The sequence below is a fragment of the Hyperolius riggenbachi genome, chromosome 2 (genome assembly GCF_040937935.1).
Source record: "Hyperolius riggenbachi isolate aHypRig1 chromosome 2, aHypRig1.pri, whole genome shotgun sequence".
In the NCBI taxonomy this organism is placed as follows: Eukaryota; Metazoa; Chordata; class Amphibia; order Anura; family Hyperoliidae; genus Hyperolius; species Hyperolius riggenbachi.
In genome coordinates this window covers 447,863,111-447,879,498 of record NC_090647.1, presented here as the reverse complement: position 1 = coordinate 447,879,498, position 16,388 = coordinate 447,863,111, and the positions used below count along the sequence as shown (strand labels likewise).

At 42.7% G+C, this 16,388-nt stretch overlaps 1 protein-coding gene across 2 annotated transcripts in view; it reads left to right on the top strand.

The window, feature by feature from the left end:
- ELN (elastin) overlaps positions 1-16,388 on the top strand; it is a 144,040-nt gene that overhangs the window by 18,235 nt on the left and 109,417 nt on the right. For both annotated transcript variants that reach the window (XM_068270037.1, XM_068270036.1), the window contains exon 2: positions 14,972-15,043. In XM_068270037.1, the coding sequence (XP_068126138.1) occupies positions 14,972-15,043 (72 nt within the window). The remainder of the gene's footprint in view (positions 1-14,971; positions 15,044-16,388) is intronic.

The window sequence follows — 16,388 nt, the reverse complement described above, 5'->3', positions numbered from 1 at the left end:
CTAAGTTGATAGACCTCCAGTGGATGATTTGTCAGTGACAGACTTTGGTGATATACCTCTCAGTGACATACTTTGAGTGACATTACCCAAGTGATGGCAGATCTCAGTGACAGACACCCAGTGACAAACCAGTTAAAGACCAACAGTGACACGTCCTCAATGACAGTTCCCAAAAAACATAATTACGTGAGATAGCCTCAGTGATAAACAACCGTCAATAACAGAGCCCCATGACAGATCTCTGTGACTGATCCCTAGTAACCGAACCCAGTGGCAGATGACAGATCTCTCGGTGAGACCCTTAATGATAAACCTGTCATAGACCCTCCAGTAACAGACCCCAGTGAGACCCTCTCCTAGTTTTATGCAGCTGCCTCCTCTGTGTCTTCCTCATGTTTCTCTCCACATCTTACCTGCATCCATTCCGTGAAGTTGTTTGGTGGGGGAAGAAGCCACAGGAAAACGAGAAAGAGGAAAGTAGCCAAAGTTTGTAAATATCACATAGGGAGTGGGAGGGAAGCCATGTACAGTGGCAGGGTCAGGAGGGGGCCAGATGCAACAAAACATTAATGTAATATACCACTCGGGAACCACTGCCCTAGACTCTCCCCAAAGATTTAGAAGAAACTCATTTCAATTTTGGGAGCACATAAAATCCCATGTAAACAAATGCATCCTCACTTTACTGCTGTTAGGTATCTCTCCGAATGTCACCTAACAGAGCTATTATGACAGCAGACAACTCACTCTGCTAACTGCAAATGACCGATCCTTTGCCAACTGGGCTGAGTTGCCAAGGGAAGCCATTTTTTCCCTGCAAAGAGTTAAGGGTGAATAAGGCCGAATATGGCCATCTTTGTTATACAGCCGTTTCTGAATACTAAAGCAATGAAATAATTTCAGTCATTCCTTCCGTAAATGTTTTCAGGCAGAGTATGGCAACGCCAATGTACAGGTCAGCATTAAAAGACAGAGGTCGAGAAACATTTAGAGGAAAAAAGTGACATGTCTAAGCTTAATGTAAATAACATACTATTACAATGTACATAAATGTCATAATAAATGTCATAATAAACTTCTTAACAGTGGGTTCTATGTCTTTCCTGTGGTAAATGTTTCAATACCAAAATGACTCATGACGCAACAAGAAGGAGTCATTTGAATCTTTTTTGGTAATACATTTCTTTGCACTCATTTTTATAGAAGACTTCATTTTACTGTGTTCTATCATTAGCAGCCGAGCATAATAAACTGAGGGCACAAAGAATAAGCATACAAAGTATTTGCTTTAATCCTTCAGTCTGGAGAGGCTTGTTAAATTATACTATATTTAGAAAACCTGGCCAGACGCTGCTATTAAATCATTTTCCTTGGACACTGTTTGTGAAGCATTTTTCATACTTGATATATTAAGATAAAAGTAAATAGACTCAAGTTTAGTCTATATGGATTTCGCAACAACATAAAAGTAAATAAATACTAACACTTACATAACTGAGAAAAATCATACTTTACTCGGGTTATTAAATGTGTCACTAACATGATTACATTCAATCCATCAAGAAAGAGAACAGATCAAATATCTAGAACATTTGCATCAACAGAGTAGCAGAGCATCACAGGGAAGATACATGTTTATCAGTAGTCAAGACCATGCCCTGCACTTTATGCAGTAGTATAGCAATAGGGGATGCAGAGGTTGCAACCACACTGGGGCTGCTAGACCAAAGAGGCCTCCTCCTTCAACTGCTGTATAAGCTCTTTGTTGGTGCCTTGGTGGCAGTGATCATCTATTTATGTGATTTGAGTAGTGGTAATCATTAACCTTAAACCTTAAACTGTTCCCCTCAAATACTTACACCTTACATACTGCGGCTGTCCATGGCAGGTTTTGGTGCTCCAAAGCAATTGATATGTATCAAGTGCTCAAGGGGCCTAGTGTAAAACGTTCTCTGGCATCCATAGATTGACCAAGGAAAACAACAACAGTAACTTAGGACTTCAAATAATGGTCATCAACAGTGGATTGTTACAGCACTAAGCAGGTTTTCAGAAATTTCTAGAGGCTATGGAGCTGGTTTACTAAAGCTGGAGAATAGTAGAGAGCAAATCCAACAAACCTGGATTGAATTTTTAAAATAAATTGTCTGTATCCACAAAATTACCAATCCTTTCCATTATGTTCTGATGTGGTAATCTTTTAACAAATAATAGTAGGCCTTTTTCAAAAATTCAGTCAAGGTTTGCTGAATGTGTTATGTTCTCCGGGCTTCTCCCATGTTCTCCAACTCCGAATACACTAATTAACTAAACATTCAAACCACTTGCCTAATATTGTACAGGTCCTCCTTGCTCCACTAAAGCAACTCTGATCTGTTGAGACATGGACCTCATAAGGTTTCCTGTGGTATCTCACATCAACATGTAAGCTGCAGATCGCTTAAAGGGAACCAGAGATGAACGATTCACACAAAATAAACATATCAGTTGATATCTTGTAAAGAATAAATGCTCTACCCGATAATTTCGCCACTCTGGTGTGCCTTTTTGAGTGTTTTTTATCCATTATTCCTCCAGGAAATATCCAATATGGCCGCCGGCTCATATTCCTTCTGTTCCAGGTTATGAGGTGTTCTGGATGTGCTGTATAGGCTATATGAGACTATAGACAAGAAGGGCTGCTGTAGGCTTTCATCTGTGTGCTTTAAACTTTATTATTCTGGTATGCTTTGTGGCTGCCTGTAGGAAGTGTCTCTCATAGTAATGAAACTGCATACAGTAGATAATAATGACAGGCTGCACACACAGAGCACACAGATCACACAGCCACACTTGTCTGTTAGACAGAGATTTTTCCTGCAGCATCAGCCCCTCCCATATCATCACAGCTCTCAGTATGTAAAGCATGAAATTTGAGCCAGGAGGGGGAAGGCTTGGGCTTGAAAAGACTTCACAGAAGAGTGACTCAGCTATAATGATTCCAGGTCAAACCTCGACTGAATAGTCAGTGGATTCTTATCACAGTTGATAACAGATAGATTAGACTGAGAAGAATAAAACTAAAAGCAGGGTAGGTGTTTACTGTCATGTTCCCACTGATAAATGTAATAAAATACATGAGGGTGCTTCGTCTCTGGTTCTCTTTAAGTCCTGAAGGATGTGAGGTGAGGTCTCCACAGATCAGGCTTTTTTCTCTAGTATGTGCAAGACCTTGTCTGTTTCAATCTGTTGTGGTAGAATTCAAGGCAATGGATGATAGTGTGAGCCAGGTCTAAGCTTTCTGAGACCTAGAAGTGCTAGGAGGATATGACGTTATTTAATTAACCTGGAATAACACTTGGTGAGTAATTTAGTAGTTTTGTTTTAAAGCTAAATAATGTCAGTTGGAAAATACCAACATTCTTAAGTTAAAGTACACCTGAACGGTGAGAGATATGTAGCAGGGGCAAACCCAGGATTTTCAAGGGGGGTTCCTGAATGGTCTCTCAGCCACACACAATATAATAATACGGTAAAATATTAGAATATGACTACGGTGGGGATTGGATTGTTTGCTTCTCTAAGGACAGTCAGACATGACTATGTATTCTGTATAGTGCTGAGGAAGATGTCACTGCTATATAAATACATAATCATAATTATTTGGTAGGACATTAGACTATGACAATGGCAGGATTAGACTGTGAGCTCCTCTGAGGACAGTCAGTGATATGACTATGTACTCTGTAAAGTGCTGCAGAAGATGTCAATCAGTGTCTGGTGTCTCAACTTGTGCCTGTCCTCAGACATTGCACTGGCCCTGGTCTGGGGATTCTGGACACCAGTAACACCCCTCAAAACTTGTCTATGGAGGATGACATATTTGTTTCCTTTAAACAATGTAAGTTGCCTGGCAGCCCTGCTTATCATCTTCCTATAATACTTTTAGTCATAAACCCTGATCAAGATTGCCAATCAGGTGTTTCTGACTGAAGTCTGACTGGATTAGGCGCATGCTCATTTCAGGTGTTGGAATCAGATACTACTGCAGCCAAAGAGATCAACAGGTTCCCAGGCAACTTGTATTGTTTAAAAGAAAGTACAGTAATAAAACAAACATGGCAGCCTCTATATATCTATATCCCTCTAAGTCCAGGTGTACTTTAACCTGTCGAAACACAAGTGATTTCCTCATTTCAAGCTATTGTAATTGACTGACAAACATTACTTAACAAAGGGAAAATTAGTAGTAAAACTAAGCTAAAAACGGTCATTTTTCAACTGGGTGTATCACGGAAAGCCTGTCTTGTTATTCCTGGTCATTGTGGTTTTTTTTTGCATATGAACTGTTCCAAGTAATTGAGCCATGCAGCTCAGATACAATCTGCCCTTAGAAAAGACAACCACTGTAATTTCCATTTGCATGTTTGTAATTTGTGTGATGTTGTTGAGTTAATGGCACAATGCTTGGGGGGTCTTTAAAAAGGATATGCTATATTATCCCACAGGGGCTTTAGGAACTGGCAGCACCTGTGGACCACGCTGTTGCCTGCTGCTGCTCCTCCTAAGTGGAAATGCCTGGTTTTAGTTTGTGCGAGCATTACATAGTACAGACAGCCAAAACCAGCCAAGGCCAGTCTCTGAGGAAGAGCAAAGCACTGAACTGCTTTATGTCCCATCTTAAACTGAAAAAAAGAAGTAATGCCTGCAGTTTATTAATTAACATTCACATAATCGCTGTGGTATGTCTGTTCTAAGATGTGAAACACTTCCAAAATAAATAGCATTGATCTGTGTAACATACCAGGAGATTACCCCATTTCCTTGAAAAAGCACGAAATATGCACTAACAGTCCACATTTAACACGCTAACATTTGTATAGCAGCAGGTGATTACGTACTCGATAACTGGCAAAGCACTCATCCTGGTCACACAGTACATGGCAGTTGACTCATTCTAATGTTTTCATTTGCAGCGGGTGATTATTTTAAGACAAGCTATTTTTTACAGCAAAAGGTAGCACTAGCGCTTAGCTGGTTTTCCATTTTTTTTAATTGAAGCAAATGTGTAATGTAAGGGTTATATAGTATGTAGTCTTGCCAGCAGCATCACAGCAGGACATTTGAACAATGAAGCTCCAGTAAGCTCCAATGGGTCCTCAAAGATAGCTACACTTCTAGGTATGGAGATTCATGAACCAGTTACCCCAACCACAGCATGCATCTCAGTCTCTGGCTAAGGCCCCTTTCACACGGGCGGCTGAACTGTGGGTTTGCCGAGTACTTCAGCCTCCCGTCTGCCACTGTCTAGTGCAATTTGGGTGCAATTTAAATGCAGCTGAATTGCAGCGGTTGTAACACCACACGTGTCAATCGTTGACATGAGGTGGCATTACTGGAGGGTGGAGGAACGCAACATGAAGAGTCTGAGCGCTGCTGCGGCAGCACTGAGATCTCATACCATGGGGGGCCACCTGTATAGCGCTAGTAACGGGTGCTAACAAGCACTCATCCAGTGCAGGAGAGCAGCTGACAGGCGGTGACTTCACCACTTTTCAGCTGCCTGTGTGAAAGAGAGCCCTAAAGGTGGGACCATAACATAGTCATATTGGGCCTGAAGGAAGTGGGCCACACCAGCAGATAAAGCCCAGACAAAACTATGGAGGAATTAGAATGCCTTACATTTGGCTACTGGTGGGAATGTCCTCTCCACATGACACCAAAGGCAAACAGTTAATTCATAGTATCACTATGAAAGGAAGCTAGTGACTAGAGGAAAAAAAACAGGAAACAAAGATATATTTCTACCCCAGTTAACCAAAAAGGACTTCCTTAGCACTGTCTGTTTCTGATTGAGGTTTGAACACTTCCTGTCTAGACAGGAAGTGAACATTTTCTTTTGTATAGGCGCTGACAGTAATACTATTTCAAAAGAGGCTGTAAGTCTTTTATTTTTTCATGTAATTCATCCAAACATTAAACTTTTAGACAGACTTAAGTGTATCTCCAGAGTATTTAATATTATTATTTCTTTTATTTATAAAGTGCCAACATATTACGAAGGGCAATAAACACATACAATGACACAAAGGATGACTGATGTAATAAGGTTATACAACATAGGACAAAGCTATACAAGGTAAACGGTACAAAATACATGATCATGATAACGAATAGACTTGGTGAAATATATGCTATATGTTACTTAGTTTGTATGCAGTTTGACATTAAACCACTCAAAATTTACTGCACTATAATTTGATTGGTCCACTTTCAATCACCATACCAACAAGTAGCCAATGCTTTGGCACCACAAGTGGCATACAGGCAGCCTGTGCTTTGGCACCACAAGTGGCATACAGGCAGCCTATGCTTTAGCACCACAAGCGGCATACAGGCAGCCTATGCTTTAGCACCACAAGCGGCATACAGGCAGCCTATGCTTTGGCACCACAAGTGGCATACAGGCAGCCTGTACTTTGGCACCACAAGCAGCATACAGGCAGCCTGTGCTTTGGCACCATAAGCGGCATACAAGCAGCCTGTGCTTTGGCACCACAAGTGGCATACAGGCAGCCTATGCTTTGGCACCACAAGCGGCATACAGGCAGCCTGTGCTTTGGCGCCATAAGCGGCATACAGGCAGCCTTTGCTTTGGCGCCATAAGTGGCATACAGGCAGCCTGTACTTTGGAACAACAAGTTATATAGAGGCAGCCTGAGTTTTGGAACAACAGGTGACATGTAGGCAGATAGTGCTTTGAGACAACAAGTGACATGCAGGTACCCTGTGCTTGTATTTGAGCTTTTTTTCACAAAGTTATAAGCATAGAAATAAGTAAATACAGTTAAAACTAGTGTAGTAGACATTCCACAAGGCTTACTCCCACAGGAAGCTTGCATAACTCTAATACAGGCAGACAGATGTACGATGTACTCCTGAGTGAAGTAACTGACAGCATATTTGATAGCTTCCCTTTACTGCTCCAGTAAGAATAATAGAGATGGAAATGTTCCTGTTCTGAGACACAGATATAAATTACCTCCACTAGGACAATAAATCAGTACAGTTTGTGTTTTAAAGGGAATGGCTTTAAATTGAACAGCTGCAGCATTAATGCACAGGGTGTCAGAACCCTGGACAGCTGCCCTGTAGACTGTGGCTCAGCATGGGCCTGGGGACTTCCAGTGCAGTCTCCAGTAAACCCTCATACATTGCGTGAAAGAGCTGGCTTGTTGTGCAGTAGTCATAATACTGCTAACACTCATGTGCCTAAATGACAAATCATTCCTTATATGGTGACTTTCAAAACAATTACTTTGCATGTAACTTTTCAAAGATCTTACTCTTCACATTGTCTCTTGATGCAGATGTAGGTAGTCCTTTGACAACCATAACCTGTTCATGACTGTCTATCTACTTTGCCAGCAAACCATAGACTAATGGCCCATACTCACGAGGGACTTTTGTCGCCTCAACACGCGGCGCGCGCGTGTTGCGGCGACAGGTCGCCCGTGAGTATGGGCCGTCGCACGCGCGCGCGCCCCCGAACTGTCGCCCGTCGCTATGTCGCCATGCGATTGAAACTTTCAATCGCATGGCGACAGTCGCCGCTGCCCCCCCGCCGCAACTGTCGCTAGTCCGCGTGAGTACGCGGACTAGCGACAGCAACCTCCATTGAGGTTCACTGAGCTTCCGGCGGGGGGAGGAGGAACGTCAGCGACAGCTTCCGCCTTGCCGCTGGTCCCTCTTCCGCATGTGTACGCGGAGGGACCTGGCGAGAAGCTGTCGCCGGCCTGTCGCCCACACGCTCACGTGTGCTGGCGACAGGCGAGTTTTGCAGCCCGTGAGTACGGGCCTTAAGTCATATGGGTAATCAAGTCTCTAGTAACTAGTGACAGCAACTCGTAGTTCTGACTAGACTTAATTACATCTTAATGGAGTTGGTAAGGAGAACAACTAGTTTCTAGCAGTAGCAGCTGGTTGCAGTGAATAGTTGTGAGTGCTAGCATTTAGTCAGTGCTATGATCAGCAACTAGTTGCTGCAACGTTTTGCTACCAGCCCAGTAGCATTTGTAATACTACCAAAAGGAAGAAGTTAATTCCCCTTCCTTCTTTTATTATTGTCATCTCTACATACCTATGATAGTATGCTCTCTCCCACTCCCTCTCCCTCTTTCACTCTCCCTCCCTCTCTTTCTCTCTGTTTTGTCATGTGGTCCCTGCCAGTCCACTTACCAGTCCCGTATTGGATAAGAGAGTAGGCTTGTGGGACCACATGGCAGAACAAGTACCTACGTTTCTCATCCACTTCCCTGCTATGGTTTGCCTATGGTGGGGAGGGAGTATGGCACAATATAACCTCGCATGTCATACACATGGTACAAGCATGTGGGGAATGCAGCAAATCATCCCTATCCTATGTAATAAAACCCTAACTGTCCCTGCGTCATCCTCCTGTCACTGTTTCCAATGTGTTTTGGCTGCTGCGCATGTGTAGCCATTGGGACAGGAGAAGGTCAGGGCCACGTGGTGCGGGCGGAGAGCAGCGGGCGGGTGTGCAATGCACACGGCTGACAGCTCTTGAGTCCATCAGAAGAAAAGCGCTATATAAATGTTCGGATTATTTAGATTATAGATGATACACATGGAAGAGGAAGCTGCACATGGAATGGGGGGGGGGGGCACTAAAGCACAAGAAAAAGTATAAATCCGGCCCTGCAAGTAGGATTTGAGTAGTTTTTGGCTGTTTCCATAGATCTTGGTTGTTTAGTTCTCTATACATCGTGCACTGCCATGTACACCTATAAAACACTTGCATAATAATTCCCCTGTACTAAGTGACAGCTACACTTATGGCTCTAACTCTGTATAGGTCTTTAACAGCTGCCACCCTTGCCAGCCACTTCTACACCACCTGATTACACTTGTCAATCTCCCCCGCTGGATTTTATTTACTAAACTACCCCGAAGCCAGTATTGTTGCAGTTCTCCCCCACAGCCGACCCTTTTACGCTGAGATCTGGCGCTGGAGTATCAGATATTTGTGTGCTTCAAATTCCGATCACGCTGAGATCAACAGTTCTGGAATTCGAAATTCCTCTGGGGCTCTGCTAATCAAATGCACACCTCTCATGTGGGGTTGTGGTTATTTGTTTTAACCCCGTCACTGCAGAGTAACCTGCCAAAAATCTCTTCCATTAACTACTGAATGACCACAAGGGGCCCCACAGGCAAGACTATCATTTTTACTGTCGGATATTACTATTTCATTTAAGCAGACAGTTATGCAAGAGAAAGCCTGGACGGTCTTTAAAAAAAGCTAAATCTGGGAACGCAAAATACTAAGAAATTGCTTCAGTGATCATTCATACTTAAGGGTCAAGACAGCACTAGATTTATATAGTCACTAATCACAGAAGTCACTAATCACAGATTTCCAACTCGTCTGTGCGCTAGACCAAAGGAATGTGTTTATTATGCAAGCAGCCATGCTTAGTGTTTTTCTTAGTAAAATCAAAGAGGCGCAGATAACAGAGATATTATTCAGCTCATTTACATTTGTAGATAGGGTGATAAAAAACAGGCCGCCAGGGGATGTCTTGTCTATTGTTATTGCTCGTCACTGATGAACAAATTGATAGCGCTGATGTACTTTTTAGGGTCGTTAATTAAAGTGAACCAAGCACTATTTTTAGCACCCAGGGTATCTCAATATCACATTTAAAATGCATGCCAACAATGTGTCTCATTTTTTAAAAAAAATCCCTTTTACCTATTTTTTACATTTAAAAGTTTAGCAGAGGTTTTATTAGCCTACTTCCACGGCCTGCCCGACTGGAAAAATGTCAGGCAGCTAAGGACTATTAGCAGAGAGTAAACAATACCTTTCATCAGTGGAGGGGGGTAGGTAATTAGGACGACTGTTTCAAAGAGTTTACAGAAGTCCAGATGCTATCTTCACACTTTCCCTCTGGATAAATAAGGGCAGCTAGAAGGGGAGGGGGAACATGGCAGTACCTGTAGCTATTAGAAACCAGGAGAAATTCCAGGGGGGAAAAAACGGTGTTTAGTTCCCTTTAATAGAGTCATTGTGAGTTCCTCTTGGAAAAAAAAAAAAAAAGGAAACCCCTTCTATTCCTTATCCAACAACTTGTCTTTGTGTCATGATTTGCAGATTGTACTATATTCTGTTCCCACTTAGGTACACATAAATCAGGCTACTTTACCTTTACCTTGAAGATTACTTCCAGTGTCTGCTTTTTAGCGGAGTGCCATATGGATCTTATCTCTATAATTCCCACATACTGGGCAAACATCGCACCATTAATCCAGCTACACATGAAATAAGCAGCAGTCTACCCCCGCGTCACACATCCGCTCGCATATCGCCATTCACCGAGCTAGTGCAGGAAATCTTGTAATTCCAATGTCATGGCTTAAATCTCTTTAGAGGATAACAGTCTCAAGGCAATAAGAGAGCTGTTCTGTATCGTGTCAAGAACTATTTCCATAGAGCTGTACAGTTTGTATGCTCGAAGAAACTTGAGCTGCCAGTAGAAAATGTAATTAGAAAAGGTAGTATTTCAGATGGTAATAGGATAGTAAAAACAGTAGAGACTCAGGGCCCTTTTCCACCAGCGCGTTTGCGCTGGCTGAATCGCAAAAACGCAAACCGCTAGCGATTTTACAATCGCTACGGTTTGCTTTTTAACATAGGAATCGCGGTAGGTCATTTCCACTACCGCGATTCGTTTTTGCCGGGAACGCGAACGCGCGGCGGAGCGATATTTGCCGCGATTTTGCTATGCAGTGCATAGCATAGCAAAATCGCGGCCGCGAACGTCAGGGAATCGCCGGTAATTGCGATTCAGCAATCGCTAGCGTTCAGCGCGAACGCTAGCGATTGCTAGTGGAAAAGGGCCCTAAGAGAAAGTGAGTTAGCTCAGGCCAAACCACAGTAAGTGGAATTTCCTAATGGATTTCTAATCTGCTATTCAGCTTACCAATCCATTCAACTGACAAATTGGTAAAGTGGTCAGATGCTCATCTTTATATCTGAAATATTGGTGGAGACTGGACTGCAAGTTTGCATGGGGCTGTTACTTGTCCGGTGGGTACACTGCTCCATCCCTCCATGCCCTGTGTCTTGTCATCCCCACATCAGTGTCAAGATCCCCACTAATTATACAATCCTAACAAATCGATGTAGCAGAAACTGAGAGACTGTGCTTTCAATGGTTACTTTAGCTAGTCCCTCATACTACACAGAAGTGGTAAGTTTGTACAATCAAGATTGTATTATTAGTGCTCACCTTTAAGGTACCCATTAATGGTACAATTTTTTTCATCGGATGCAATCTTTTGACACACTTTTTACATTCTTAAATAATTGGAAGGTAATAATCGATTGTTTCCATAAACGGGTCAATTAGGGCATGTTCTCTCTTTAGATACGATTGTAAAATCCAACTTTCAGATTGATTATATTTTCTGTTCCAATCAACCAAAGAATTGTTTTACATTGATTTTTGCACATGCTGCATAGTTTGCTGTACAATTCGATCATAAAAAGTGCATCGTAATTAATAGCCACCTAGTGAAAGAGAGCTCGAGGTGGGCTCAAAAAAGTAGGCTACCTGATCCGCAGGGCGGAGCGGATCAGGAAGCCGCAAAAAACGCCGCTCCCGTGGGCCGCAATGGCCCACTTTCACTTGTGTGACCTCTGAGTAACAACGCTGTGCTGAGAGACTGTGTGTCTCTCATAGCGTGCAGGGAGGCGGGGGAACAGCAGGAGGTGTGGCTAGGGGAGAGAGCTGCCCGATGGCAGCTCAGGAAACCCTGTAGGAACGCCCCTGGTGGGCATTTTAAACAGGGAATTCCTCTCCCCTCTGTTTACCTCAGTTAGCGACAAATCTTCTCGTTAAACTCGCAGGGCTATAGTGCGGCGGTGGGGGGCAGAGTGCGGCGTTTGGGGAACACAGAGCCATTAGGCAGAGAGCATGGGTCTGTGTCCCATCTGCCCCCCCCCCCCCCCCCCCCCATATCCCCACCTCGGGTTCTCCTTAAAATTAGAATTAGGTTGCGGTTGTAAGTTAAAAGAAATTTGAGATGCTTTAAATAGAAGAATTTATTCTTACCTGGGGGCTTCCTCCAGCACCATGTACTCCATGGGTTCCCTACCCATTCTCCTGAGTGGCTCCATTCATCTCAAATCCCCAGGTAAGTATAAATTATTCTGTTTAAATCATCTCAGGTACACTTTAAGGATAGAGAAAAGTATCAGGCCAAGTCCAGATTAATAAAAGGTTATGAGGTAGGTAGGTTAATATTTCTTGGAACAGTAAATGGCCTAACTCAACTTGATGAAAGGTTAGCTATGGGTTAGGCATTTGGGGGTGGGGGGGAGTTAGCTTGGTGTTTCTAAAGGGTACTAATTAGGAAATGAGGTTGCAATAATAAGCATAAGGCACTGGTGAGGTTGGGTTTAGGCTAGGTGGCGGAGCTAGGTGCTCACAACCATGGTGAGGTCATCTACAAGACAACCTAGGCAGGTGCCTGGGGACTAGTAGGTATCAGGGGCCCAACTGCCACTTTCTCTGACCCTTCTCCTATCTCAGATTCTGGAAAAAAGCCAAAGCTACTATCTTGTCTAGGACCCAATTTCATCTTAATCCACCTCACAACTACCTCTATTATGTTCAGTGGAAGCTGTTAGCCACATGTCCCACTTTTATAGTTTATCGATCAATGAACATGTCACACCCCATTTTCTTGATTGTCCTTCAAGCTCATCGCCCTAAGACTACTCTCGTGTTTACTGGCCCATTGGGACGAATAGAGATTTTACGCAAAGTGATTGAGAAAGGGAAAACGCAACATTTTAGCACAGTTGAAGCAGCTGTGTGAATGTGGCTTAAAGAAGCTGTGATATGCTTTGCAGAAAGCTGAAAGTGATTAGCCAAGGACAGCTTGTGGTCACTTAATATGTTAGTGGTTTATTACTCATTGCTTCAGACAAAACCTATGTGGGACAGTGGGAATGTAGAGTAAAGAAGAGCTATGAAAAAACCTCTAATTGGTTGTGCATTTTGAGGCAAGTGATGACAGGTGGTTTGTGTGTATTCCTACAAATGATCTTTCTGTGTAAAGGGCAATAGCGCCTCCATTTCACAATGAGCGTCTTCAGTAACCAGATCTGCAAATAATGTCACTCCCCACTCACTTTGTCAGTCACCTCTTGTGCTATTCTCTCTTCAGTGTCCCCTCCACCTCCCACCTACACTCAACAACAGCTATTCAGTTACATCATGCACAATAAATCGAGGCTCGGCTGACAGAAAGGGTGCCATTATTCAGTTGTTTATGTCAGCAATAACTTGATTATCCATTTTGATTACAAATGTGAGAAGCCTAGAGTCCAAGAATGGAAAACAAACAAAAAGGAGTCCGAGCCCACAAAGCATCAGCAAGTTATAACGCAAATAAACTCAACAGCAGAGCTGTGTGCTCTCTGCTACTCTGACCGTATCCACTGTTTGGCTAACATCAACTGGGCTTGAACTTTATTTATTAGCTGCACACATGCAGAATCCATCTGAGAATGTAGAGTCACAGCTTGCATAATATACACCTCCATTCCGTCCAATTTTCTGGTATGAGAAAGAGGGACACCTTTTAGCGTGAAACTATCTGGGCAAAAGACGAGTTCCTGCCAAATCTCCAGCCACACCCCCACCAAGAGGCCTCCAGATGCACAGACACACATACAACACATACTCACACACATAAACACACTCAGCACATGCACAGCAAATACACGCACAACAAACACACACAGCACATACAGAGATTCACTCATAGTCATGCTTATACACACAACACAACATATACAGACACACACACACACACACACACATATATATATATATATATATATATATATATATATATATATATATATATATATATATATACAGACGCATACATACACACTACCAAACACCACATAAAGAAACTGACATACATCATACATATGCTTTCACAATGCATGCATATACTCTCAAGGACAAACACAACCACTCAACACATACAGAAACACACACACATGCACACAACACATGCAGAAGCAAACACCCATACATACATTTACACAAATGATCAGTCACACATCAGATAAGAAAACACAGAGGCATACATATACACGCACAGAGAGTCAATCACATATACAGTACACACACACATTTATTTAAAGTATTTATATAGTGCCGACAAATTACACAGCACTGTACAGAGTATATTATCTTGTCACTAACTGTCCCTCAGAGGGGCTCACAATCTAGTCCCTGCCATAGTCATATGTCTATGAATGTAGCGTGTAGTGCATGTATCATAGTCTAGGGCCAATTTAGGGGGGAGCCAATTAACTTATCTGTATGCTTTTGGGATGTGGGAGGAAACCAGAGTGCCCGGAGGAAACCCATGCAGACACGGGGAGAACATACAAACTCCTTGCAGATGTTGACATGGCTGGGATTCAAACCAGGGACCCAGCGCTGCAAGGCGAGAGTGCTAACCACTACACCACACACTGCACACACACTAACACACCCACAAACATAAACAAAAGTCTACCACTTAAAAACAGTCTTATTGTTTTTTTGTGGATGTGAAAAGTACTTATAAACATAAAAATGTCATGAGAACAATAATGTCTTAGTACATTGCTGCCACAATCTGTATCAGTGGTGTTCAACACTGTCTAGTTACTACACATCTGCCACAAGTTTAAGATTTAGAGAAGAGTGACATGGTTACGTGTATTTAACCATCTAGTTTTTGAACCAGCCTGTTTTACTGTTAGTGAAGCGCTTTGGATGAAAATGCATTATGAAAAAAAGTGAAGGCAAAGTAAACTAACAGATTTAAAATGTGATCCCATACTGTGATTTTAACATGGTAAACTAACATATTCTTCTTTCTCCATTCACAGGAGTTCCTGGAGCAGGAGCAGGAGGCATAGGTGGTCAATACTACCCAGCAGGAGGCGGGGGAGCTTATCCAGGTAAGGACTTTAATAAACACTAATAAAGCCTTAGTTCACATTACACCATTTATCAGTTAGCAAAGGTGAATAGGAGACTATGCCATTACTCACACAATTTTCATAGTTGATCAGTGCAGCGTCTCCAGAAAATTACTGTTTGGAAAAATCAGACACATAACCCAGGGATTCATTGACAAAATAAGTACCGGTAGTTGCCAGGAGTGTGGGCCTTCCGTCTAGTGAATAGCTCTCACACCCCAGCACAGAGGCTGTACCTGATGCCACCTATCCCCTCCCTCTGCTGCTGATAAATTAAATATTTACACCACACTCTGCAGCTCGGAAGAGTCTCATCATCTCCCTGTATAGTTTTTCTTTGACCAACGTGAAAGAAAATAATTCAACCTTCCCCAGCCCCCCATCCTTCCCCCCCTCCTACTGTGTTTATACAAGTCACGTGTTCTTCCTTTCACCCACTACACTGACCAGGGACAGGATTATAAGACTCTGCTGAACTGTAGTACTGGCCACAGAGAGTTAATATTTCAGCAGAAAAGAGAGGAGGGGCTGGGATCTCTGCTTAGAAGAAACGTTTTGCATTGCTATGTAATACACATTTACTATCATATTCATTAAATATAAGGTTGAAGTAGAGCTTTACATCAAACCTGAGGGGAAAACATTGTTAATATTTATACTTACCGCAACCATATATAAGGTCTCCAGGCCTGACCTCCACTCCATCTTGCTGCTATAGCCCTTGATTGTAGCTCCAGTGGGATTTTTCAGGGCACATGCTTTTACCATCCGCGCTCCCTCCCTGTACGCGCTCTCGCATGGCTGTGTGTACTAGCAGCCGTTGCCGGGAGTGTTCTGAGCATGCACAGTTCTGAATGTTTCTGAACAGCGCATGCCCAGGATGCTATGAGCCACATATACTGTGCACAGCTGTCAAAAGCGCAATCTACAAGGGTGCTCAGAGATGAGAGCACATAGGGTGGTCCCAGTCAGAGCTTTGAACCGTTCTATAGCAACAAAACAGAAGTAAGGCTGAACACAATAAGGAGCCTGGAGGTGTCTGGAGACCTTATATTTATATACTGTAAAATCAAGGCAAGCGTAAAATTTTTTTTAAAAAAAATTGCCCCTCAGGTACAATTTAAGCCTCTACTAAATTATATTTTAAGGAATTACTTCAGAATAGCTTGTGGCCAGGATCGGGATTTCTTCCTTCTGTTTTGCTGTAGTAACAATTGCTTCCCAAAGGACCATAGTGTATTACATAATTTTCTGTTATAAAGCTTGGCCAGCAATGTTGTGTTTGTACTTTGTACTCTAGCCTGTATGTCTTTTCAGAATCCAA